This window comes from Ascidiella aspersa, chromosome 9 (assembly GCF_963924565.1).
Source record: "Ascidiella aspersa chromosome 9, kaAscAspe10.2, whole genome shotgun sequence".
Taxonomy (NCBI): domain Eukaryota; kingdom Metazoa; phylum Chordata; class Ascidiacea; order Phlebobranchia; family Ascidiidae; genus Ascidiella; species Ascidiella aspersa.
The window spans coordinates 254,357-278,809 of NC_139455.1; the positions used below are offsets into that span (position 1 = coordinate 254,357).

Below are 24,453 nucleotides of genomic sequence, written 5' to 3' on the forward strand. Positions count from 1 at the left end.
CGGCAATTTCTTTTGCCATCATCAGTGCAGTAAGTCGAATATTATTGTTGGGTTTAATGTTTGTTTACAACAATTATGGATTTATAAAAATAAATTTTGGTGAAAATCGTAGATTGCCAAAAGTTACTTCTTTTTTGGAAACTACGTATAGTTTCAATTTGTTTAAGTTTAATGATTAAATAGGTGAAAATAGGATTTATTTCAACCCTACATCTAGTTTTCTGATTAACCTTTTGTTTAAAGAGACATATTTCGCTTAAAATAGGCAGACAACTTTCGCCATTCGAATGAATCTTGATTAAACAAGTTAACCACAATCAATACTGGACATTTGGAGTTAAATTAATCAGTGGAATATCACAGAAAACTGTGACTGTAACGGCTGCAAAACGGCGTTAAAGACTTCTTTAATAAGGAAGATGAGAGTCCGCTTCAACAAGAGGTTTGTGAAGCGAGCTTTGGAGCTGATTGGGGCGGTGGCTGTTGTTTATTTGATGCTGGAAATCCTCGAATCGCACACAATGGAAAAGAACGATCTTACAAGGGTGAGAACAAATTAAAAGCTTTATTTTGTATATTTTTGCCTTACGTTTGTCGCTTTTTGATCTGGTATAATTACGTCATTATTGTGGTCTTTATGTTTTTTTTCGCGTTATATTTTGATTCTGATGTAATATGATTTAGTTTCTATTTTGCTTCAAAAACATGAGGAAAATAAATTTAGAAAGTTACAATAAGTCAACATATTTTCCGTCAAATTATATGTACGACGTTTATCATGAGTAATGGCGCCGTCTTTAAGTTAATGGACCCTTTTGCAAAAAAATAATGTAAAATCTTTAAAATTAATCTGCATATAGACTGTAGCGAACCCAAACAAATAGACTTTTTTCGTGTTAGGACGTTTACAGTAATACGTTAAAATTCTATTGTCTTCCTTAAAATTGTGGAGCAAAATTCGCCTTTTCGGAATTTTAATTGTTTAACAAACATCTATTTATCCAATTAACATTACACAGTTAAGTAAGGAGGCGCTAAACGTTCGTAAATCGTGATTGCTTCTGTGGTTTAGAACATCCACGTCAGATTGCCGCAAGCTAATGGAGAGGTTGAAGATATAGCGGTGCCGGCAAACCAAATACAGCAACTACAAGAACAGGTTTGCCGCTTACCGCTTGTCGCTTGCCACGTTACATGCCGCTAAATAACAAACCGTTTCGTTTTTGACCTATTTTTGACGTTTTCTATTTTTTGATTTTTTTTGCTGGTAACCGGTAACAATTTTAAAAGCCCAGAACTGTAAAGTATATTTTTTTACAAAATTTATGATTTATTTAAGCAATTTTCCAACCCCTTTATGAAAAAAAAACATTCTTTTATCCCAATAACAGATAGAAACCTAATAAACCTGTTCTGTTTTTAAAAAAGACCAAATAGTTTTTCGTTAATCCACTGTAGGTGGCTTTATCAACTTTTATCGTGAAATTGACCGAGTTTTTGTTATAATCCTGCTATTGTGCTTCTAAAAGTCCAGGAACTATACATTATTTACATAACATATAGTAAGTGTTGCTCCTTGTTTCGTAGATCTTACAAGTGAAGCGCGACCAAGCGATGCATCACCCCCAACATGAAGCCAGGGTGGATCTCCCTGCTAACCCAGTCGTAAGTGGGGGGTAATTAGGGGGGTAGGGGTATTTAGGGGTTAAATGGGTCATTAGGGAGTTAAGGGGTTCACTTAATATTTCGGATTAACTTGTTTTTCGTGTGGTAAATTTTTTGTAAATAAAACTTTAATCGACTGCCTTCCGTTTCGCAAAACATACTTTTTCAATTTTTTGGGGCAGTTTGTCCGTTTTAAAAAAGTTTAATAACCCCGGTGTTAGAATGGCAGCTGTAATACAAGGCATTGTTTTTTACCTAGCGCGGTCAGACTCTCTGCGAATTAAGTAAAGTTTTAAGTTTCTACGTACTCAGCTCAACCTGAGGTTCACAAAACTACAGATTTGCTTTTTTTCGGCAGGCGTAAAATATTGTAATGAAGATGAAATACAGTTAAATTCCGGGATAACTTAAAAAACGACAATTTATAAATTCCACTACATTTTTTAATGACTGTTTACATTTTTAACGGTAATTAAATTTCAAATTCGAGATCGGTGATCCTAACAGTGTCGTCCGATAATAAAAACACTTTGCGACCCTCTGCTCTACCCCATCATATAGAAAACCCCAACAATCATTAATTTTTGGATACCGTGTAATGAAACCCACACGTCTAACTTCACCAACATGTTAATCTTATCAGGCGCCGGTTCCACCCAAGATAGTGGTCAACAAAGAGGATGCTCCCCCTAAAGCTGCTGAGAAGAAAGCCCCACCCAAACCCAAGCCAAAGAACGGTGAATACACAGCGGTTAACAACTCTATAGCGTTACATATCCTTGTAATAACTGCACTTGAGTCACTGTTTTAAAATGACTTGACTCAAGTCAATGTTTTCAGATAACTTACTTGACAAAGTTATTTGAGTTGACACATAGAGTTTCTTTAATTACATAGACGTCAGTAATAAAAGGTTAATTTCGCCATTGAAAGTTTTAAATTTTAACTTGCTATTTGTTTTTGTTTTTTGTGTTGGATATGTAATGTATTTCTAATAATTAAACGTTTCAATGATCCTGGAAGTTTATATTTGCTGATGCCACTGTTGTGAATTTAAGATGTTATGCTAATGACCCGAGCTATGACTTGACTTGTTATTTGTTGAAAATGCCTTGCCTTTGATTTCATTTATTTATCAAATGACTTGACTTGACTCGGACTTGATATTTGCTTAAAGTAGTACAGCTTATAATTACATTGTTGATGGTGTCTTAAGTGAAATGAGATAGTTGGGTTTACTTGGAGCTCCAGTTAGATTTAACATTCATTGAAACATTCTTCCAGTTAAAAACTTTCTAAAAAGTGTCATAAATTGCAAAGAGGTGTTGTGTGACTTCAACCAAGTGTAACAACTGCGCATCTTTTATCCAAACCTCACTAAGCTTGCTTTGAGTTCCGCGAAATGTTTAAATGTCATCAAAAAAGTTAAACCGCCGGGATTAGTGGAACAACGTGATAGGCGCCGTATTTAGCCGAAGTCGTTCTCTGCACAAACTTAGCTTCAAACTTCAAAGTGGCGACGTTTTAGGACTCACAATTTTAATTGTGTGTTACTAAAGAACTAAAACCGTAGATTTGCTTCTTGATACGTTTACCATCGTTAATATACTAAAATGAGACAAAAGTGTCAAGATTTATTATTTTTACTCCTTTACAGAGATTTGTAATGTTTAATTAAAACTTTAAATATTTTTTTTTTCATATTTAGGCATTGTGTTGTATAATTATCTTACTTATAAATAAAACATAATTTATTTTAAGATTATATACGCGTATATCTGTGTTTATTATTCTCCTAATTACGTCATAATTGTATTACGTCAGACCCCCCCAAAGCGAAGGGACCGAAGCAAGATGCCAACCCCGCTGGTAACCGGCCAGTATCGGGCAAAAAGTCCCCAGATCTTGGGGTGAACACAAACTTTGACAAAATGAACATCGTAAGTGAACTATCCAATGTTAACATGTTTACAAACTTGGCATTGTTGTCACAAACCGATGTATTCGACCAAAACTACAACCATTCGATACAATATACTCGCGTTGTATTACTATGCGAGTATTTTCTTCCACAAACTGATTTTGTTATAAATGGTAAAATATGGGTTTGTATTATTTAATACGCAGTAAAAGTTGTTACTTTGGACAAATAAGCATTGCAAGTCAATACATTTTAATTACTTTGGCATAAACATCTTTTGTGTCTTCATCAATCAAAATTCTTTACAAAGATTTTAATTTCGATTCCACGAAATTAATTATTGCGTCACACTAATGACGTCATTTTTTATCGGACCGCACATTTGTATTTTTTGCCTAAAATATCGACTTCGGTAAGAAATACAAACTATTTTTATCCATCCCTAAATCTAATAATTAAAAATTTTCGGTGATGAGGCAAAATTCAATGAATAAACTTATTTGCCAGGCATTGACCAAATGTATAATTGTTTTTCTGGCAATGTTTTATTTTTTTATTAAATGCACCGACGTTTGTAAAACCTATACAGGAAATCCTGTTAATAAATTGGAATCCTGTTAAATAATTGCGATCCACTTCAAACTACATTACAGATCCGCGCATAGTATTCCCATAAATTTATATCGTATTCTTAAACACTAAATATATTTACCTCTTGTTTAGCCGCAACCTCCACTTAAGTCTCCCGGATACGTTCTTCCAATGCTCTACTTCGATATGGGTCCCAACAACTTGTTCCGTCTGTTCAGGCAGGGAGCGGTCACTGCGTATGAGATGGGGAGGACTGTAGCTGTTCCTGTGTTCCACAGGTACTTGTTATTCTACTGTGTGGTATTGCGCAGTGGTTCTCAACTTTTTATGGCGTACGGCAACCCTCAAAAAATAATAAATAGATTTCCGGCTCCCTGACTGGAATTTTTGTTGAGTATTTTAATGAAATTCCACTATAAATAAAACTGGATAACCACAATCAACTTAAACATGTAGGAAAATGTCATTTAATATAATAATCTTTAATGTTTTAAGTACACAAATAGTTGTATCAAGAAGCTTACCAATCGAGCAAAAATCAGATTTCTAAAAATTCCCATATATCTATCGACACCCTTGAGCATTAGAAATGTCACACCAGGGCGCCGCGGCACCCCGGTTGAGAACCACTGGTATAGTGCTTTAATGATTCTAACAAGTACTACAGGCTTATTTAAATCGGGTTAACGCAGGACTACTCTAGTAAAGCTATTACATAGAAACTTTTATACAACATTTTTTGTCTTTAATAAGGCATTACCTTGCAGCTATAACTGCATAGATCTACTCTACCGTTTCAATCATTGGTTATCACCTTTTTGGTTTAAACTTGATTGGAAAGATACAGACCATTAATATCTGCATCGAACTTATTGAAAAGCCTAACAGTATTTTTATTAGGGCTGCATTAAAACAAAATAAACAACCTTAAAAATTATCAATAATATTTTCCAAATTGTTCGTAGTTTTATAAAATATTACATGTATGACAAAAAGTAGCAAACACAACGAAACTATTTTTATTAAATTAAAAGTTCAAAATTCAACAGGATTGACAATAATTTGCTAAGGTATTGTACTTAATAGTAAAATGCTTGATACAAATATATGCAAACCCCCGTTAATATCATCAGACAACCTTGTATCACATAAGCTACCATGTTCTACAAATATATTTTACCCCTTATATCCCAGACACCCCCGTATGGGCGACGCAGCAGCCAACCCCTTCGTTCTTCCCATATTCGACACAAACTACACAGTTGACCTCGTTTGGCCCCAAACCGAGACCATTGACCCCGGGTCACTCAAGAAGGTAAGTTGCAATAAATGGAGCCGATACCCGATACCAGGTGGTGGTATCGGTACTCGTCCGATACTAGGTGGTAGTATCGGTACTCGTCCGATACTAGGTGGTAGTATCGGGACTCGTCCGATACCAGGTGGTAGTATCGGTACTCGTCCGATACCAGGTGGTAGTATCGGGACTCGTCCGATACCAGGTGGTAGTATCGGTACTCGTCCGATACCAGGTGGTAGTATCGGTACTCGTCCGATACTAGGTGGTAGTATCGGGACTCGTCCGATACCAGGTGGTAGTATCGGTACTCGTCCGATACCAGGTGGTAGTATCGGTACTCGTCCGATACCAGGTGGTAGTATCGGTACTCGTCCGATACTAGGTGGTAGTATCGGGACTCGTCCGATACCAGGTGGTAGTATCGGGACTCGTCCGATACCAGGTGGTAGTATCGGTACTCGTCCGATACCAGGTGGTAGTATCGGTACTCGTCCGATACCAGGTGATAGTTTTGTGTTATATAGCTTACTCGTTTAACTTAGATTTTACTGCCTTTTTTTTATTTTTTTGTAAAAATAGTAAGTTAACAAAAGAACATAACTAAGTTTATTAATCTGGAGAAAATAAAATGAAATAAACTCTTTGTATGTTTCGTTATTGGATAAAATACGACATATTGTGTTGCGTTTAAGTTTCTCAACGAACCATTTTTCTAATAATGTGTATTTTCAGCGCATAGAAGTATACAAAAAATGTTGGAAATTTAACAGAAATTTCAATTTATTTAACTCTTTGCAGCTATTCGCTTAAATACAAGTTTTTTGTCGATTTTCCGTCTGACTTTAAATATCTCGACGATTGTCAGATCTCTACTTGACAAAGTTACTGATTTCGTTCACTTTGTTTTAATGGAGTAACTCAGTGGTCGGCAAACTTTTTTTGTCGCGGCCCAAAGTACTCTTTTCAGAGCTACTGAAGCCCACTACGAAAACAGTGGTGGTATTTGTATTAATGTATGAGGTGTTACACGGCGCCTCGATGGTCAAAACATTGTCATGCCAGAATGTCAAAAAAGGATGAAATGAAGAATATACGCGCGAAGCTCGAAAAATTTTGCGTTTACATTTAGTTAAAGGCGCAAAAAAGAAAGTTTGACAGGTATTCAGGACCCCATTTGGCAGGTGGGTATGAACCACGCTGAGACAATAAAAAATTTCTAAGCCACACCAACATTAAAAAATAACGGCTAAATGAATGTACGGCTATCACGCGGCCCACAACTACATAATAACACTAAAACATTCAAAAGCAACTCGTGGCCCACTAAAAATGGATGAAAGGCCCACATTTGGGGCGCGGCCCACAGTTTGCCGTCCACTGGTGTAACTAATACTTTCGTTTGAAACACACCCAAAAAGCAACGTAAAAGTGTGTTGCCGCCAAGCTGATAAGTGCATTACAAAACCTCGCCACCCGATGATAAGTTTGCATTCATTTTACATAATCACCTTCTTGTTTGCTGCGGCTGTGTCTGAGACATTATAACCAAGAGCTTCTTGTGTTTTACTATAGCTCACTAAGTTAAACTTAGTTTGAAGTACGTGTTAAACATATAGGCACCAAGTAATCAAGTCTGCAGTTTATCTATAATCACCTTCGTGTTTGCTGCGTCCAAGGCGTTATAACCAAGGCCCGCTTCTGTGTTTGCTTCAGGCCTTGAACGTTGTTTCGATGAAGGAGTTCCGCAAGGACTGCAAAGGCCACCTCGATGCGCTGGTCACTTGTGGGATGATGGACGCAAAGAGAAGCGACGGAATCAAGCATTTCCAGCGGGCCGCCGACCTTAAGGTTCAATCAATTAAAACAATTTGCCTGCAACGACTTCATAATACTTATGCAAACTGTTGTTACTCGGCTTAATAATATAACTACCAGAGGAGCTATTTTTAGTTGCATTGCTTGAATAGTTTCATTATTTAACAATTATTTGGGAAGTACATTTACGCATATTAACAAAAAATTGGCGTTTGTCCATTTTTAGTATGACGTTTTCATTTTTGATGACTTAGCTTGTTGCAACTCAACATTTTCTCATTTTTTCAGGTGAACAAGGAGATAACCGTGAAGTCATATGAAGAGCTTGTTCCAAATGATCTTAGCGAGGGAATAATTGGAGCGGATGAGTACAAATGCATGGGGATTATATACGGGAAGAAATGCCTCCCGGACCAGGACAGATGGCTTGCTACTTTCTCGAGGATCGCAAAGTCCTTCATGAGGTTTATAAAGCTTCTAAGTTATTTAATAACCACATTGAATAATCGCCGATTGATCTTAAGTAAGTCGCAGAACTAAGTTATAGTCAACTAAAGACAAATTTAAATTGATTCAAACTTGTTTAAATGTACGTAATATTATGGATATTTATAATTTAAGTTTAACAAAAAGTATTTCGTTACGTTATATATCGATCATTTCTGAGGATATAATCCCCAACGATTGAAACGAATAAAATCCACTTTTGATATATTATGTAACTGGGTAGTGTGGGTAATATGTGCATTTTTAAACCATCACTGACTACCAAGATTATAGCGCGTTGTAACGTTTGATGAACTTTTTTTCCACCAATTCCACGAACGTTTCATGTTTGTTTCAGACCACTTCCTTGCCGCAAGTTCGCCACAAGTTTCATCGACAAGGTGATGGGAGGCCAACCTTACATGGCCGTGCACTGGAGATACGAGTCGGACTGGCTCGATATGTGAGTAGGAATGGATACTTTGGATAACTTGGTGACATTAAGTAATAACATAGATCGGTAGAATTATGGATAATTTGATTTGGTGACGTTCAGGTGACAAAGTAACAAGTCTTTAGACGTTAATGAATGAAATGTATCTTCTATAAAAAACTTTTTAGCGTATACACCGAATACACAAGAAAACAAAGTTTTTAAGGTGAAACATTGTCCTTCGGCATAACTTAGATTTTCAACAACCTTCTTACTCGCCCAGTCATGATTTTGACTTAAAACATTGCCTTTACCCATTTTCACCCCCAGGTGCAAACCTTCGCGTCCCAAGGGCGCGCGCGAACGCAACAAAGCCATCTGTCGCCTCACAATGGGTCTCAGTTACGACGAAGAAATCAGAAGCAATTTCATCCAAAGCATCAAAGACAAGATGGCGGATTACAGCCTCAAGCAACTCTTCCTAGCAAGCCCCCCTAACGTATGTGACGTCATAATATGTATTAAATGTGTGACGTCATAGCGTGCCTTTATCTTGTGACGTCATAATATGCTGTTAATTGTGCGACGCAATAATACCGGTCTGATTGTTTAATTAAGGTAATAGAAAGACGTCACAATATGCCATTTTCGTGTGACGTTATAATACGTAAAAAAAATTGTATGACGTCATAAGTCTGCAAGTCGAGGATCCTTCCATTTTTTAATTTCCGTTTTTACTAACATTTTTTCGGAGAAGTCGTTTTACATTGCAAATGTCAAATTTTTTTGGATGGTTTACTAAATTTTATCCTTTTTCCCCTTCAGAAAATAAAATAGCCCATTCAAATGCCAAAACCTTATTTTGTCCAGTTTTGCGCTTGCCTTAAAATAATGGCGCCTTGACAGTTAATATATTTAAAGTTGTCGCAGGTGGCAAGCCTGGCTATACAAGACGTAGTAGAACCCAGAATCGACTATTTATTTATTTTTTTGAAGTTATGCGAAACAATTAACTTAAATTTGTCTTCTTACTTGCACAGAACATCGAGCTGATCCGTTTGATGAACGATAGTTTCCCCGGCAACTTCTACTACGCAGACGACCTCCAAAAGTTCGCGGCAAAAACTGAGGGCAAAGATTTCATCTCAAACAACTATAAGGGATCCTTCATAGAACAAGAAATATGCTTCAGTAAGAAATGAACCGCTGATAAAGCGAACTATATTGTTAGTTAGGCGTTTCATGAAGATTTTTTTTAACTGTTTAAGGCAACTTTTTTAGGTGTATAGTCAAAAATTGCGTTAGAAAGATTAGATGCCACTAGTTGTTTTTGAAAAAAATATCTTTTGAGGTATAATGCGTTGAATTGAAAAAACTATTCTAAAATAAACACGTAAATAAGTATCGGATCGGCACCGATACCACCCTAGTATCGGACGAGTACCGATGCCACCCTAGTATCGGAAGATCGTCTCCGATCCAAAAACGACTAAACACCTATAGATAAAACTAGCTCTTACCACAAATTATTAAATTATTTTTTAAACCAAAACTATTTAAAGTAACTTAAACCTCAAAAAACACACACAACAAATCTTTCCGGCATATTTAAAACACTAAATGAGATTACTTGTGCTCACCCGAATCCACGATTGATCTTAATCTTCTTCTTTAATTTTCTTCCTTCAGGATCGACTCTCTTCCTTGGATCATCTCTCTCCTCCTGGACACAAACAGTGCTCACGGATCGATTGGCGAGAGGAATTAAGCGACACGACAGCGTCCTCCACGTGGTTGGGAAAGGTGAGGAGCTAAATAGAGAGCAAATATGAAGATAGACGAAATCTATTAAGTTGTGTACATAATGAACGAGGGGTTAGCAATTATTTTCGACTGGGGTCCAGATGAGAATAAGAAAGACGAAAACGGGGATTTGGAATTTAGGTGTTTGGGTAAAAAGTTTGAATGTAGTTTTATGAGACTTTACGAATTGAACTTAAAACCCCTAAAACAGATTACCATTTAGTGTTTGCTTGAGAAAAGTAACGGCAACACTTTAAGTAAATTTCGAACCCCTTTTTCAAAAATAGTATTGGTAAACAATATCTTGCAAACAATGTCATCTCACGAAGCCAGGTAAAAAGAGAGAATATATTCAAAAACATAAAACAAACTCTTTTTAGACTTTACTTCAGTTTTACCGAAAACAGCAGGTTCTTAAGTTTTTGTTTTATGACGTCAACTTATGATGTCATATACAGAAAAATCATTTGACGTCAACTTATGCTCAGCTTTTGGGCACCTACTTTTTAAAACAGAAATCCCTATGAAACCTAATATAAGTCTGTTTTAACTGAAACCTTGTCCCACAGGCGCCCCTGGATACCCAGAGCTGGTGTTCCAGTTCCCCGAGGGCAACTTTAACTTCGGTGGAATGATTCCTGGCAAGAAAGTTTGATCGAAAGTAACGAAACGGATTTGCAAGTTTTTAAGCGTTAACGACGCTCGAATGTAAATGCACCATGAAAAGAAACATTTATCCTTGGTGCAAGTGAAAAAATGTTACTCTTTAAATATTATTTAATAAACGACATTGGATCTAATTGTCTAAGCGTAGTAAAAAGTGTTTTCTCTTTGAATGTCAAAAATAATTATCATTTGGAACATTTATAAAAAGCAAAAAGAAAGAATAGTCAAAGACACAATATTTGTGTTTAATGCCATTTTATTCTGTGTTGCCTTATTTTTTTTGGTTTAGTGGTTTACTAGTATTTTAAAATTCTATTTAAAAACTGCAATGGTGAACTTTCGTTTCTGCGCTGTTCAAATGTTGGTATATTACTCAGTTTTCTGTTTAAAATCCTTTTACAATAAGTTGAAATAATTTTACAGCTAGAAAGATTATTTTGCGACTCAAATTCAGCTGTATTAATGTCATATGTTTTCATGCAAATACTTTATGAAAAATTGCTTTCTTATCGTGCACTTTTAGGCGAAGCAACGTTTTGTTTTATATTTTATTTGTGGCGGTCAAAGAAGATATTTAACAAACTCAAAATCCACCGGGGGTGTTTGAAAATATTTTGTAGAGTTTGACAAGGTTTTTCAAGCTGGTTGGTTTGTCACCTGTTATTTTAATCATTATTCAGATAAACTCAATTTTAAGGTTTTTAGACTTCAGACGTTTTCTAGACGCACTTTTTTAAAGCGTAGGCTGGTGTAGCCTCTTAATAGTCCTACATAACAATCGAAGATTTTATAAAAATGTGGCGCCAATAAATTCGCATAAAACCGCAAAAATTTACTCAAATTGACAAAATATATTGGGGGCAATCATAAAACAATAAAAAAATGTTTTGCTAAATGACTAGAACTTAAAAATGACTGACTTCGACCGAGACAAGAAAGTCTAAAAAATATTGGCTCCCATTAAAAGTTATTGTTGTATGTAAGGGCGAGGAGACATCTTCATATTTTACACATTCAATTTGCCATAAATGCTTTTTGATAGTTTTAAATTCGTTTAAAATGTACAAATCGCCTTCTTGTGTAAAATTTAACACACACAGAATGCGGAAACACCTTACAGTTTGACAATTTGTTACTCTTAAATGCTTTTACTGAAACTCTAGAAAGAGTCTTTTTTTGCATCGATTGCATTTTATTGTATTCAATTTACACCATTTACACATAATATAGTAAATCATAAAGTTGGTAGTGCAAGTCATACATCAAAAAACACATACTAATAAAAGTATATCACGCAAGAAAACCCGATAAAAACAGACAATAGCATTTAAACAGTGCAGAGAAGCTACATCAGGAGAAACTTAAGAACTTCATTAAAAGAAAGCAACTTATAGAAAGACAGGAGAATAAGAGTCAATATCTACAGGTGGGGTGCTAAAAAGGGGCGTGGCACACAGTTTGTGGGTGTGGCACACATTTTGTGGGCGTGGCTTACTGCTTGGGGGTGTGTGCAGGCTGCATGGCCTCCATAACCCTTCCAATATCGAAGTTGCAAGCTTTCAATAGGTTTGTGAGCCAGCCCCCGTTGTCATTAAATCCCATATCCTGGAGTTGCGAAAGAGCTGACTTTAATGCCGCGTCTGTCACAACAAAACACAGGGTTAATGAGGATAAAACTTTGTCAGAGATTTCGTTGAAACAGCTTTATTCCACAGTAGCGCAAAATGTTACAAGTATTTTTTTAACAAGCCATATGTGGCTTTATTAAATAAGAATTAGAAATTATTTGACGTGAAAATATTCGATGACTTCTCTAAATTATTCTACGCAATAAAGCTTTTAGAACAAAACATTATAATACAAAACAGCTTTTAAAAAATACGGATGATGCTTTTATCACAACATTTAATTTAAGAGTAGCGCCAAATATGAGGCATTATGCATGATGGCTTCAGGATAAAAGAACTATTGGGTTGTTTAAACTTTTACCGTGTGAAAATATTTTTTTTAAATTACTAGAGTTTTCACTCTATCGCCATTGTGTAAGTCCAAACAGAAAAACACAAGATATTTGTTAATTCTGTGGTATCTTCTAAAGTCATTTACCTTCATCTGTTTCCATTTTATCTTCTTCTTTTTTTTCACCGGCCCCAGATTTTTCCGAGTCCTTCTTCAAGAAAGTCCAATCAGTCTCATCGGGGCTGTCCCGTGATTGATCCGAGCTCTGTGGCTCTCCTGAAAGCAAGGTTTTGTTATTTTGCTGTTTTTTTTGTTTGGTTTTAAATTAAAAAATAAACTGTAAAATTCATTCTATTTTTAATGTGCAACCTGTAGGTCTTTGATTAAAATAGGAACAATAATGGGAACAGAATTCAAATTCCCATAAGAAGGCATTACATTTTAATGCTGCCTATAAATATTGAACTACAATGTTATTTTTACTTTGACACTTTAAATACCTTTATCTCCACTGCCCTCGGCACTTTTATCGGTCGGTTGCTTCTTATTTCCGGGGCATTTCTTTTGCGCCCCCTTGTGCTCAACATTGATGTCAACGTCGATGCCGAATGGCGTGAGGAAATCTGCCACCGCGTTACCGACATGCTGAAGGTAATTTTCACCTGGGGAGGAATGATATATTATTGTTTGTCATATGGTTTTATAAGGTGTAGGTTGAAAAAAAGAAAATAAATTTCATACAAAATAGCATTTAATTATGTGATTATTAGAACAAAATTAAAAAAATAACAACAATATTTAAAATGTTTGGCTAAAGTGCGCCCTATACACAGGAAAAACATGAAAGCCTTGAAATTCTCAGGCCTGTTTTAAATTTTTTTTATAAAAAACGAGAATCTGCTTTTGTGAAAAAGTGAAACCAATTGTTTCTGGTTGCACAGCCAGTGATCGAAACTTAAGCTATTTATGTAGGAATATAAAACACAGTGTTACTACTCTTTAAATACCAATACACAAAAGTGCACTAATCCGATCTAGCCCTCAACAGTCGCACTGAGCACATATCATAGTAAACCTTCAAAATAACCAACTTTATCAGTCGCACATTTCAACGTATACAACCAAAATAAGTTGATCAATTGGGGATTAAATTCACCGCGGGATAATTGTTATACAGACATGCCTTGTTTCCACAAATTTTTTAACTGATTTTGTGCCAAACAAAAACTTTAATTAATCAAGAAAACTTACCAGAAAACTGTCCTTGTTGTTGTTGTTGTTGTTGTTGGCTTCCAGATGCACTGTCACTCGATGTCTGAGGTTTCCCCTCTTTAGGAGTCTCCTGTCCCCCCTGGGGCTGGGCAAAAAAGGGCCACTGTCCCCCAAAGTTGGGGCTGAACTGTCCGTACCCCTGTGGCCCCATCCACTGGCCGAAACCCCTCCCACAGCCAGGAAAACGTCGCCGTCCGCACCCCGGTCCCCTCTCCTGTGGACCAGAGCTGGATTCTTGATCAGACGAAGACTTTGAAGGATTTTCCTGGATCGGGTAAAATACTGGTTTTCGGTTGATTTTATGAACCATAAGACAGGGGTGTCAAACTGGCGGCCCATGGCTCCTTTTAAAACTTTTTTTTTCCTAAATCATTGCATTTTCGGCATTTTTGTATTTATGAATGCGGCTAAAATATTTATAGGCATGTCTAAGCTATAAATTAGGCTAGTACAACTAATTAAATGTAATATAAAAGTATTTTTTATTTATAAAACTGTTCATGTTTCTTAGTTACGTTGGTGCAGCCCAATTACCCCAAAATTTTTTATGTGGCTCTTGGTAAGATTTGAGTTTGACACCCCTGATGTGAGGCATTAAATGTAATAGACAGTTGTAATACAATTTGGTGGACTTTAGAAAAGTAGTTATAAAATAAATTAGAATATAAAATAATATTTAAGGCAAGATATGTTTTGAAGTGTCTTGGAAATAAATTAAAATACTTTTTTATTGATTTTTTTGTCTTAAATGATTTAAACCACAGCTGTACAAAAACTTAGTGGTCTCATACGGTTGTCTTATATTTTAGACAAAGTGGCAAACTAATTGAAAATAAATTAATGTTGCAAATGTATAACAACTGCATTAGTTTTGTTGCCAGGGCCATATTACTGAATAAATAGGTATATATATTTCAAATAAAGAGCTTTGCAATATTTTTTTGTTAAATTTGACTAATCAATAAAAAAATTTCAACCCCAAAAAATAAAAAATTCTAAACTTTTGTGATAATTCAATGGAGGAATATTACTGCAGTAAATAGCATTTAGGTTTAAGAGATTGAGGGTAGTTGTAAGCTCAACATTAATAATAATATTTTTTTAACAGAAAAGTGGGCGCTGGTCTAGAATCATATTCACAATAAACTTTTTTTGGTTAGCATTTGGGTTTGGGTAGGCTAAGCAGAATAACTAAAAATTTTACTTGACCCACCCTCACCCAAATATTGTGCGGTAATTTAAATTGTTTGACCGCTGTGGTAGGATTCCAGATAAGCGCGAAAAGTGTACAATAGTAAAATTTACCTTAATGTAGAGCTTGAAAACTTGAGTGTCAAGTTGTCCCAATGCTTGAATCAATTCCTCGTCAGAATTAAACCAAATAAAATCATTCTCACTATCTCGCCATTGGAGGGCAAAGTTGTTTTCACCAAGATTCGGAAAAACACTGGAAACCTAAAAAGTAAAAAAAAGTAAAATCTTGTTTTTTCGCTGTCTCCTGAAAATGTAAAATATTGCAAAAAAAATTGTCGATGTTCGTTTTTATGTTCTGAATAAAATCATATCGATTTCTATCAACAAGTTACAGTCCAAAATTATACACATTATCGTAATTAATGCAATAAATTACGAACCTTTGTCCTCAGGTAATCGTAGTTACTTGAAACTTCCTGGTCGATCGCAAAACGACGAATTTCTTTTGGCTTATTTGGCCGGTCTTCGTAAAGAAATGCTTTGATTTGAAGAGACATTGTTTCCAGCAAATAGTTTTTATATTCTCACAAACTGTATTTTAGTTTCTCACAAAACTCTTTCTAACCAACAAAATCAAAGTTAGTATTTTCGCAAAAAGTCTATCAGAATCGTAAAAACAGCTTCAAACTTTCTCAGATATTCTTTCCAAACTTTCTTGTTCTTAAGCTTCCAGTTAAATCGTGTGATTTAAACCTCTCAGGCGACTGACTTTTATACAAAACTGTCCTGTTCTAGAATCTTCGCGCCGTCTTAGATTGCGTGAGTGCACGAAATTGAAAATGGTGCAACAAAAATATCATGACTCGAACAAAATTGAGCCAAATTCCGCCACAACTTGTTTATATCCATTGTGATTCAGCAGTTTTGAAATCACATGACTTTTTCTTAATAGGGAATTTACCGAAAACTATCCACTAAATGTCAGTAGAGAGCAACCTGATTGCAATTAAAAAATATCGAAAAGGTTTTTCTAATCTTTAAACAATAGCGGGAAATAATAAAGCGGCAACAATTTAATAACCCACTAAAATTTTTGTTTTACTATAGTGTTATTTTAAAGTTACCTGAAAATAAGTAAATCTCTATGAAAAAATAGAAATTGCAAATTTGTTTCACAAAAAAACATTATTTGTACAAAACTAAATCAATATCGTTTTTTTGCATATAAGGATCTCAGTAATTTGTTATAAGGGCTAAAACAACTTGGTTTAACCACGAATTGTGGTTTCCGAGATAATTAAATTAATAAATTGTTATTTTTGTAAATATATGTCACCAAATGTTTTTCAATAGCTAAAACAAATACAAACCGTTATTATGGCCAAAGTAAAGAATAATGTTATTGACTGTAATTCTAAAAACATTTAATAGTTATTTTGTAGATCTTAATTTTGTTTTCAGCCAAAATTATTTTCATTCGTTTAAAAACCGGCCACTACCCAGCGACGGCGCTAGAGAGGCGTGGGCAAGCGTCATCCTCCGTGAGGTCATAATTACTTGACACAGGGGAAAAGCGAAGCGAGTGAGTAGGTGCGTAGCGCGCTGATTGACAAAGTAATTTGAGAATCAACAAACAAAGCAACGCGCGACGCTTGCAAGGTTCCAGTGAATGACGGCGTTCGAATCTTTTGTTCTCACAAAAGGCGAACAATCGCGGAGAAGCTGCGAGCTTTGGTGGGAATTTGTAGAAGGGAGAGGCTTTTGAGAGGAGAGAGTCAACTAAGCCGTGTATAAGTTGAGCCTTGTTCAAATAACACTTCACTCCACGCTATGGAGCTCCTCGCTTAATCCCTGTAGATTTCGAGCAGGTTTTAACTTTTGCTAAATGTATAGTTGTGTGTAGGATTGGGCGTGGTTATGTAGGCCATCTAAAAACAATGAGCAACGTTTCGGGAATAAATGAGCGAGGTACAGATGAAAGATCAACAGCCTGGCCGCCTCGCTCCACTCAAAACGTCAGCTTAACTTCGAACAGCAGTGAGATAGCGATCTACCAGCGCTTATGGGTTCGTGACGCTATCTTCGCGTGGATCCTCACAGCAGCGGTGGTGTACCTGGTGATAAGCATCGGATCCTACGAATACCGCAAGGCTATGATACTGCGGGCAGCTTCAGAGGGAAAATCTAAGCGAAGCAGGCGCCAGAAATTCGAGGCTTTTTTAACCAAGGGTCGGTTATGTTTGGTCGCTGCCGTGTTCACAATGCTGAGGTGCCTGGGCGAGCAAATTGAGCTCGGGTTCGGGACAACTTCGGACGCTGCTTGTCTCTTGTACCAGCACTTGTACGTTTACAACTACCAAGTTCCTCTGTTGTCGCTCTACCTTCTGCTGTGGGCTCGACAGCGCAAACTCTACCGACACCGAACGCTCCGGCACCTCACATCCCCGCAACTTCGGTTCCTCAGCGCGGTCGTGATTGTAGGCATCTTCGCGTCGTCCTTTGTTACCGTGTTTGTTTACTTCTACAACTTCAAGCTGGTGAGCTCGCGAGCTGGGTGCGTTTACCAGCAAGCCACGCAGTCGTCGGGAACACCAGGGCTCATGATGTTCGCCAGCGCTTTCGTCTTTCAAGTGCTTCTCATGGGACTGCTGGTTTACCCGCTGGTCAGGCATTACCACATCGCGCTCTGCTGTTCAAAGATCGGCTCACCACAGCCTGGGAACGGCACTCACAGTGTTAAGAAGACTGTGACACGGATAGCCCTCTGCACTGTGGTCTGTGTCACGTCGGACTTCATCATTGCCACTTCGATGGCGTTGTTCCATCACAACAACAGCCCGATCATGTTTTGGGCGAACGTGTACAGCTTGAACTTGCTCGTAAACCTCGTTACTGTCACTTGTTCGTTCGTGGATTGCAAGAGGCGCTTGTTTCCTTGCTACAGCTTAAAGTACGATGAGGTGGCATTCGTAAACCACACTTTTGTCAGCACAACTGTGTGACCGTTATCAGCTACTTGTAAGGCATTTCTCGCCACAAATACTGCACTTTTATTTTTAAATAGTAAATTTGTTTTTAAGCAAAAATATACTTTTATAATTGTTTATAGAGAATTGAGGGGCGTACATTTAATGCAAAAGGGACTTTCTAAAACAGTGGATTATTGCCCCAATGACCTTGTAAGCCCCTACTTATTGTTTCATGTTGGTCGTCAGATTAAGTAAGGCTTGGAATTAATAGATTTTAAACCATGCTGAAATAGAAAGTACCGCGCTTAGGCCCTTTGCTGTTTAAAACAAAATACACTTTTCTAACTGTTTTAAAAAATGTTTTATAAAAATAGACACGTAATGTTTAATTATAAGAAATAGGGACTCCTAACAACAGATTGTATTACCCCAGGCCCTGATGACCCATGAACCCCCACTTAATGACCCATGATGATCGTCATATATTAATTATTGTTTGTCGGGTCATTATCCTTTTTTGATTTTTATGGAATAAGTCTTAAAATGAAATTTCTAAGCTCCGTTAAATGTTAAGTTTGATGTTGCTGTAACCGTTATATGCTTGCCAATTGTAAAAAAAAAGTTTACTTTTACAACTTTATAACAAGAAACTCTGATGTCAATTTTGCAATCAGCATCCAAAAATTAATCATAATAAGTCCTATTTTTGTAAACAACATATTTTTTTGTAATGGTTAACCTTTATTTAACTTGTATGTTTTTTAAATTTCCGGTTACTTAGAAACTTCTAAAACCATACCTGTTGGCTCAAACTAATTCCTACAAGTGAACACAATAAGGGGCCTGTGTTTTTATTTGCCCACCCCCGTAGTAACATTGCGCCTTGACCTTTACGTACCATCGCTCAATGACGTTGTGGGTTATCAAATGTAACTCTGGTGGGAATATGACACCAATGGCAAGACGCTACTGACGTTCTAGATCGAAATACCATTAAAATTGCAGCTAGGTTCAGACCTTTGGGTCGCATTATGAGCAAGCATATATTTCCAATATAAGGATAAAATAATGAGTAGAAAAGTGTGATTAACACTTCTCCTGGGAATTATTTTTCACCTCTTAATAATAGATAACCTGGGACCTGGGTATATCTACACATTATCTAATTGAACAGTTCTGCCGACATTTTGCACGTATTGCTATTAATGATATTTGTAGCTAGTTTACATTTGTTTATATGGAGGTTAGATTGCATATTGTTCTGTTCGGTTATAGTTTCAACTCTTAGCCTGTGTGTATTACCCGACAAAGTATTTTGCCTTTATTATTTAACTATACTTTTCGAAAAGAGGTAATTAAACCTTTAAGTTTACCTTATAAGGTAACGGAAAATAAAAAGGTTGGGAACTTCTTCTTAAAGCGAATCTTTACCTCAACTATTTCAAGTCACATGCGTTTCAGAGTTAACTAGACTCTGTGCTTTCTATGTTTGTTTTATTTTAAGCGAACATAAAATTCAGTTTATTTATTTATAATGTATTTTATTTTTGTTTATCACCCGCTCTGTATCATATGACGTTTTCAACTTGTTTAAAGTTGTATTGACAGATAAAAACCTGTGTTTCAAATCAAAAAGCATTGTTGCGATATTTTTATAGAGTTGTTTTTTACGGTTTGAAAACTTGTAATACTTACTTTTATTGACATAAGTTCTTAGCTTACATCATTTATATCGATTTACTGAACTAATATAGAGATTGTCATTCAAAACGATATATATATTATATTGTTGTATAGAGCTGCCAAATATTTTTGTTAGTTTTATTGTGAATCACTTTGTGCGAAATCTTTCAAAAGATCAGTGTAAGTTTAAAACGACTAAATAAACCCCAAAAGCTAATTAAAAAACGAATTTAAATATTCCTTTAAAATACAGCAATAAATATATTGTCGTTTATATTGTGTGCCTTATAACAACCTACAGCCGAAGCCCATTGTGCGATTTGATTTCGGAATTTGTTTTGCACCTTATCTCGTTCTACAGCAAAGCTCCTTATGCACTCAATATGATTTCCACTCATAGCGTTGAGCGATGGGACAATTCCAATCGATAAGTATCGAATAACTTACGCCGGAGCTTCAAGAATATCGACTGCGGCTAGCTCCTAATTACATTTGTCCATCTTCATATTTGCCTGAGCTTTATTGTCCTCGTTTCAAATCTCGTCTTGTTATTTCTTTCATTACACAGACCGACATCTATTGTTTGTGACGTCATAACGACGTGTGTGTTCTTGTTTGTATAGAATCGAGATTGCATCGCTTTTTTGGCCACTTTTATTGGCCGACTTAGCGAAAGGCCAGCTCTCTTTTTTATGCATGTTTACAATATTTTATCTGACTTGCAAATCATAACGCAAATTTGGTGGAAATATTTTAGAAGGTTGATTTTTAAAATGTGGACATTTAAATCGGCCTAGTGGTAAAAATGCAGAAAGCATAGCCGTTTTTTGAAAGTGGCCTGATTTTTCTGGCCTTATTTCACGCGTTTAGATTTTATCTTGTCGATTTAGCCAACAAAAATTTACCGTTAAACATCTGCTGGAGATTTTCCGGAGCGGTTTAAATATGTAAATAAATGCGAAGTTGTTGAGTGATGAGATTACAGGTAAGTGGTAAATCCTAATTTCACGGTTCAGCCACCAACTTAGAGGGTTTGCAAGTAGATTAAAAACTCCAACAAAATGTAACGAGCATATCTTTCAAAAGGTATATCTTGAGCAACAAAGCCTTTTGAATCACATTTTTAAAATATGATATCGAACTAATTTAGGCATATTTTAAACTTTTTGGATGCGAGCATGTGATAACTATAAATAAATGTAATATAATATTACATTAAAAGCAAAACTGAATAGAAATTTACCAGCTATTAAATCCCCTGCATTGGATAACGTGGTGCAATTTTTTTCACTTCAACGTGCACAAATACGCCAATTCTATGAGAGCAACCTTTCACCTTAGAACTATTACAACCCCAGAATAACTAAAAACAAGAGGCAGTGTTGACAAATTTTATTTTTTGTTTGACGAGCTTCCGCACAACCGAAGGAATCTTAAGTGCCAGTTGTTTTTAGTTTTTGAATTATACAAATACCGCTACCAAACAAAAATAATGGTGCACTAAACCTTATAGATTTTCCCCAAACTCAAAAAGGCGATATAATATTTACATTGGTGATATCACAGTTTACTTTCTGCGTGTATCTTCATACCTAGCTAGTGTCGTTTATATTTAGCGTCGCATTCCAACATTAAAAGTTCATGTCATAAGCGCTTAAGTAAATGAAAAACCGCGAAACATGAAATACATCGTAAGTTCGCTTTCTAGAGCTCAACCGTTTACCCTCGTGTTCCACTTGAACTGGCGATATATTTCAAGGCGCAACAAGTGTGGCTGTAAAACAATCAACGCTAAGAACAAGTGTTTTCGATCTCAATATGAAACCAGGAGACCTTAACACTAACAGTGCTTTTAACATGAGGGGGCTGGAAAAATTCAAGTCAAGTCACGAAATGCTCAAATTTGTTAAAGTTTCTATTTGCCCCAAGCAACATTATTAAAATATTGTTTGAAGAATAATGGCTGGAGGTTGTAGTAAGCCTTAGTAAGATATCAAAAGCCCACACAAAAGTAGGTAGCATTTTGAACGTTTCGAATAAATCTTAAGATAATGGTTGGAAGTTGTAGTTATACGTAGAATGAATATCATAAATATACCTAATTTTGTGAACGTTTCGAATAATTCGTATTTCATTTTCCACACGTATGGTCTTTGATTTATTCATTTTCAATCTAAGATTAAAATAACTCGCCCACCTGAAAAAGCTTTGCCTTAAAACACAAGAATGCGTTTCGAGCGCACTAGAGCTGTTCTCAATGCTGACCTTTGACCTGTTTACCTTGTCGGCGAATAATTGAAAACATTCAAATAACAACAAAGTTCACGCGTCCAGTCATGCGTGTCGCCTGTAGTGGGCTTGTGCGATGTTTGTACGTTTTGTTGTGAAACTTAACTTGGCTGGAACGAAGTTTTGCTGCTGACTGCGACAGTTTACACAACAAGAATAACTGTGAATGTCAAGGCCCATACTTAAGTAGGTGCATTTCAAAATATATTTTTATTGTTGAAAATAAATAAGAGTTATTTGAAACTTTCACAATATGCAACCTACTTCGTTAGGTATAATTCTTCCTCTAAATACAAACTCCAGCCATTATCTTAAGATTTATTTAGGACGTTCACAAAATGATTCCTACTTCAGTATGGGCTTTGATATTTATTCCACATCTAACTATAACCTTTAACCATTACGCTTTTTGTGCATTTTTCAAACTAATAAAACATTTTTTATGTTATTTATTTGTTAAACAGCTAATCAAGCGTTTTAAAATTATTTTAAAGGTGTTGACAATACAGAGTTAGCAGTAAGTTTCTCTCAATTAATGTACAATTTTTCCATCATGGCAATTCATCAAATCCATTTACACTCAAGTTTATGACGAAGTTTCGTCACATATCGTTAATAAATAATTAATCAGGAATGAAGACACGACGAGGCACAATTAATCAATATTTGACAAGTATCGGACACTGGCGATAAAATATTTATCAGATATAGTGGGAAATTAAAACATAATGGCACATTTACAAAACCTCGTTATCATTTATTCATTATGTAGTGTGTACTACTTTCAAAAGTGGATTAGTAAATATGAGGAATAATGTTTTATTAGGTTTAACATCTAAGCCAAAATAGAAGGTAGTATTTTGTAAACGTTTTAAAAAAAGATGTATCTAAGTACAACCTTAGCCATTATGCTCAAAACTTCTAATGTATTGCTTTTTGACGAGACAACTTATCTAAATGAGCCAGTAGGTCAGCTAATCACCGAATCCATCAATTCTTCCAAAAGTGCGAAAATGGGACTCTCTAGCAGTACCTAGTGGCGGTGTCAGTAATGCAGAGTATTTTCTAGAATCGAAATCTGTGTGGATTAGCGGCTGGGGCATGCATTATTCAAATCGTGGTTAAGGTTTCAAGAAGGGGGACTGGTCGGTTGACTGGCACCGGGAAACGTGTCAGCCAATCCTGCAGCTCGCTTTACCCGCGTTGGAGGTTTATTCTCTACTTTAATCGATCTATTTCGACCGGAACTGGAAAAAATGTGGCAAATGTGATTAGAAATGTCAGACGCATGAATTTTGAAGGGAAGAAGGCAAATTTATTATTTATAGTAAGACTTTAACCTGCCAATTACACCCGGGTGCTATTTTCTGCTTAAGATTTTTAATTTTAATGTTCTAGTTTGTCGTCTAGGGTTAATGGTGGGTTGTTTGGTGATTTGCTATCTCAGGGAAATTGCTTAAAAAGTACGATTGGCTGCAATTCTCTAATCCTATGATTGTCCAATTGTCAGGAAAAGTACTTCATGGTTTCAAAAATTATATACCTTTTTTCATGTTTTCGTCAAAAAATTTACTGATTAATCTCCATGTTAAAATATCCACAAGCCTTCGACCCAATACGAATATTAAACACCAAATTTCACCCTTCAGTAAATGCTTCCGGAGTAAATGACTGTTTTATAGAAAATACCGTAGCGTTAAAAAAGAAAAAAATTAGTGATGTTTTTTCACTTTTGCGTGTGCAATTGTATTTTTGACTATTCAAGTGTGGCTTACTAGGCAATACTAACTTTTTATTACATTGTCAGACAGTAATTGATATTCTGATTATTTTGAATTTATGTTTCAAAGAACCAAAATGAGTTTTTTTTATTTAAACCAAGTTTTCTTAATCATTAGCCTAAACATCGGTGTGCCACACTCTTTTATTTAATTTCAGGTAATATTGGTTTACCCCTGATTTAAAAGCAATAAACTATTTTGCAACACTTTTAACCGACAAACTGGCTTGTTAAAATAAATCAACCCAAAAAACGGCTTTCAAGCAACTAGCCGAACTGAAGTGGCCTTAAAATAAACCGGACTGATCTAAACAGATTAATTCCAACAAATTAAGTCAGTTGCGTCGCCACCTAAAATCCCCGAACCAAGCGGATACGATTGAACTAAATGAATTACTTTATTTGGAGAACAATTGTAAAACGTGAAGCGTAAGTTCGGGGATTTTGTCGGAAACAGATAATAAGGCAATCGCCTTTAATCCACAATTTGTGTTTCTCTTGCAGCGATCGTAGAACTACTCGTGTTCAATTATTAACGACTCTAACAGCTACAATTAACTCTTGTCGTATTAAGGGGTGTGGATCGTTTAGGGGGCGTGGTACTTTACACAAAAGCTTTCGTTTTGA

At 36.0% G+C, this 24,453-nt stretch overlaps 3 protein-coding genes across 3 annotated transcripts; 2 read left to right on the forward strand and 1 right to left on the reverse strand.

Annotated features, from left to right (window-relative positions):
• Positions 1 to 252: 252 nt before the first annotated feature.
• LOC146131740 (uncharacterized) lies at positions 253 to 11,489 on the forward strand. Its single transcript, XM_083396980.1, has 14 exons — positions 253 to 545; positions 1,073 to 1,159; positions 1,588 to 1,665; positions 2,309 to 2,402; positions 3,490 to 3,605; positions 4,310 to 4,455; positions 5,372 to 5,492; positions 7,191 to 7,325; positions 7,581 to 7,756; positions 8,137 to 8,241; positions 8,542 to 8,710; positions 9,252 to 9,402; positions 9,901 to 10,014; positions 10,584 to 11,489. The coding sequence occupies exons 1-14, from the start codon at positions 420 to 422 to the stop codon at positions 10,667 to 10,669; spliced, it is 1,704 nt and encodes a 567-aa protein (XP_083253106.1). The 5' UTR covers positions 253 to 419; the 3' UTR covers positions 10,670 to 11,489.
• Positions 11,490 to 11,859: 370 nt separating this feature from the next.
• On the reverse strand, positions 11,860 to 15,949 carry LOC146131741 (sequestosome-1-like). The gene is made up of 6 exons (XM_083396917.1): positions 15,546 to 15,949; positions 15,217 to 15,366; positions 13,891 to 14,176; positions 13,140 to 13,301; positions 12,787 to 12,915; positions 11,860 to 12,320 (listed from the first exon to the last, which is right to left on the reverse strand). Exons 1-6 carry the CDS (start codon positions 15,660 to 15,662, stop codon positions 12,172 to 12,174), a joined length of 993 nt encoding a protein of 330 aa, XP_083253043.1. The 5' UTR covers positions 15,663 to 15,949; the 3' UTR covers positions 11,860 to 12,171.
• A 945-nt stretch (positions 15,950 to 16,894) lies between these two features.
• LOC146131742 (uncharacterized) lies at positions 16,895 to 20,326 on the forward strand. The gene has a single exon (XM_083396776.1). The coding sequence runs from the start codon at positions 17,043 to 17,045 to the stop codon at positions 18,105 to 18,107; it is 1,065 nt and encodes a 354-aa protein (XP_083252902.1). The 5' UTR covers positions 16,895 to 17,042; the 3' UTR covers positions 18,108 to 20,326.
• The last annotated feature ends 4,127 nt before the right edge of the window (positions 20,327 to 24,453 follow it).

What these genes read in the sequence shown, in the direction of transcription:
- LOC146131740 (XM_083396980.1), top strand. Translation starts at nt 420, where the DNA reads ATGAGAGTCCGCTTCAACAAGAGGTTTGTGAAGCGAGCTTTGGAGCTG. An exon ending in ATCTCCCTGCTAACCCAGTC is followed by an intron (nt 1,666 to 2,308) that starts GTAAGTGGGGGG and finishes TAATCTTATCAG; the next exon opens with GCGCCGGTTCCACCCAAGAT. An exon ending in CCTCCACGTGGTTGGGAAAG is followed by an intron (nt 10,015 to 10,583) that starts GTGAGGAGCTAA and finishes CTTGTCCCACAG; the next exon opens with GCGCCCCTGGATACCCAGAG.
- LOC146131741 (XM_083396917.1), bottom strand. Translation starts at nt 15,662, where the DNA reads ATGTCTCTTCAAATCAAAGCATTTCTTTACGAAGACCGGCCAAATAAG. An exon ending in CGAGGGCAGTGGAGATAAAG is followed by an intron (nt 12,916 to 13,139) that starts GTATTTAAAGTG and finishes CCTTGCTTTCAG; the next exon opens with GAGAGCCACAGAGCTCGGAT. An exon ending in TAAAATGGAAACAGATGAAG is followed by an intron (nt 12,321 to 12,786) that starts GTAAATGACTTT and finishes TTGTTGTGACAG; the next exon opens with ACGCGGCATTAAAGTCAGCT.
- LOC146131742 (XM_083396776.1), top strand. Translation starts at nt 17,043, where the DNA reads ATGAGCAACGTTTCGGGAATAAATGAGCGAGGTACAGATGAAAGATCA.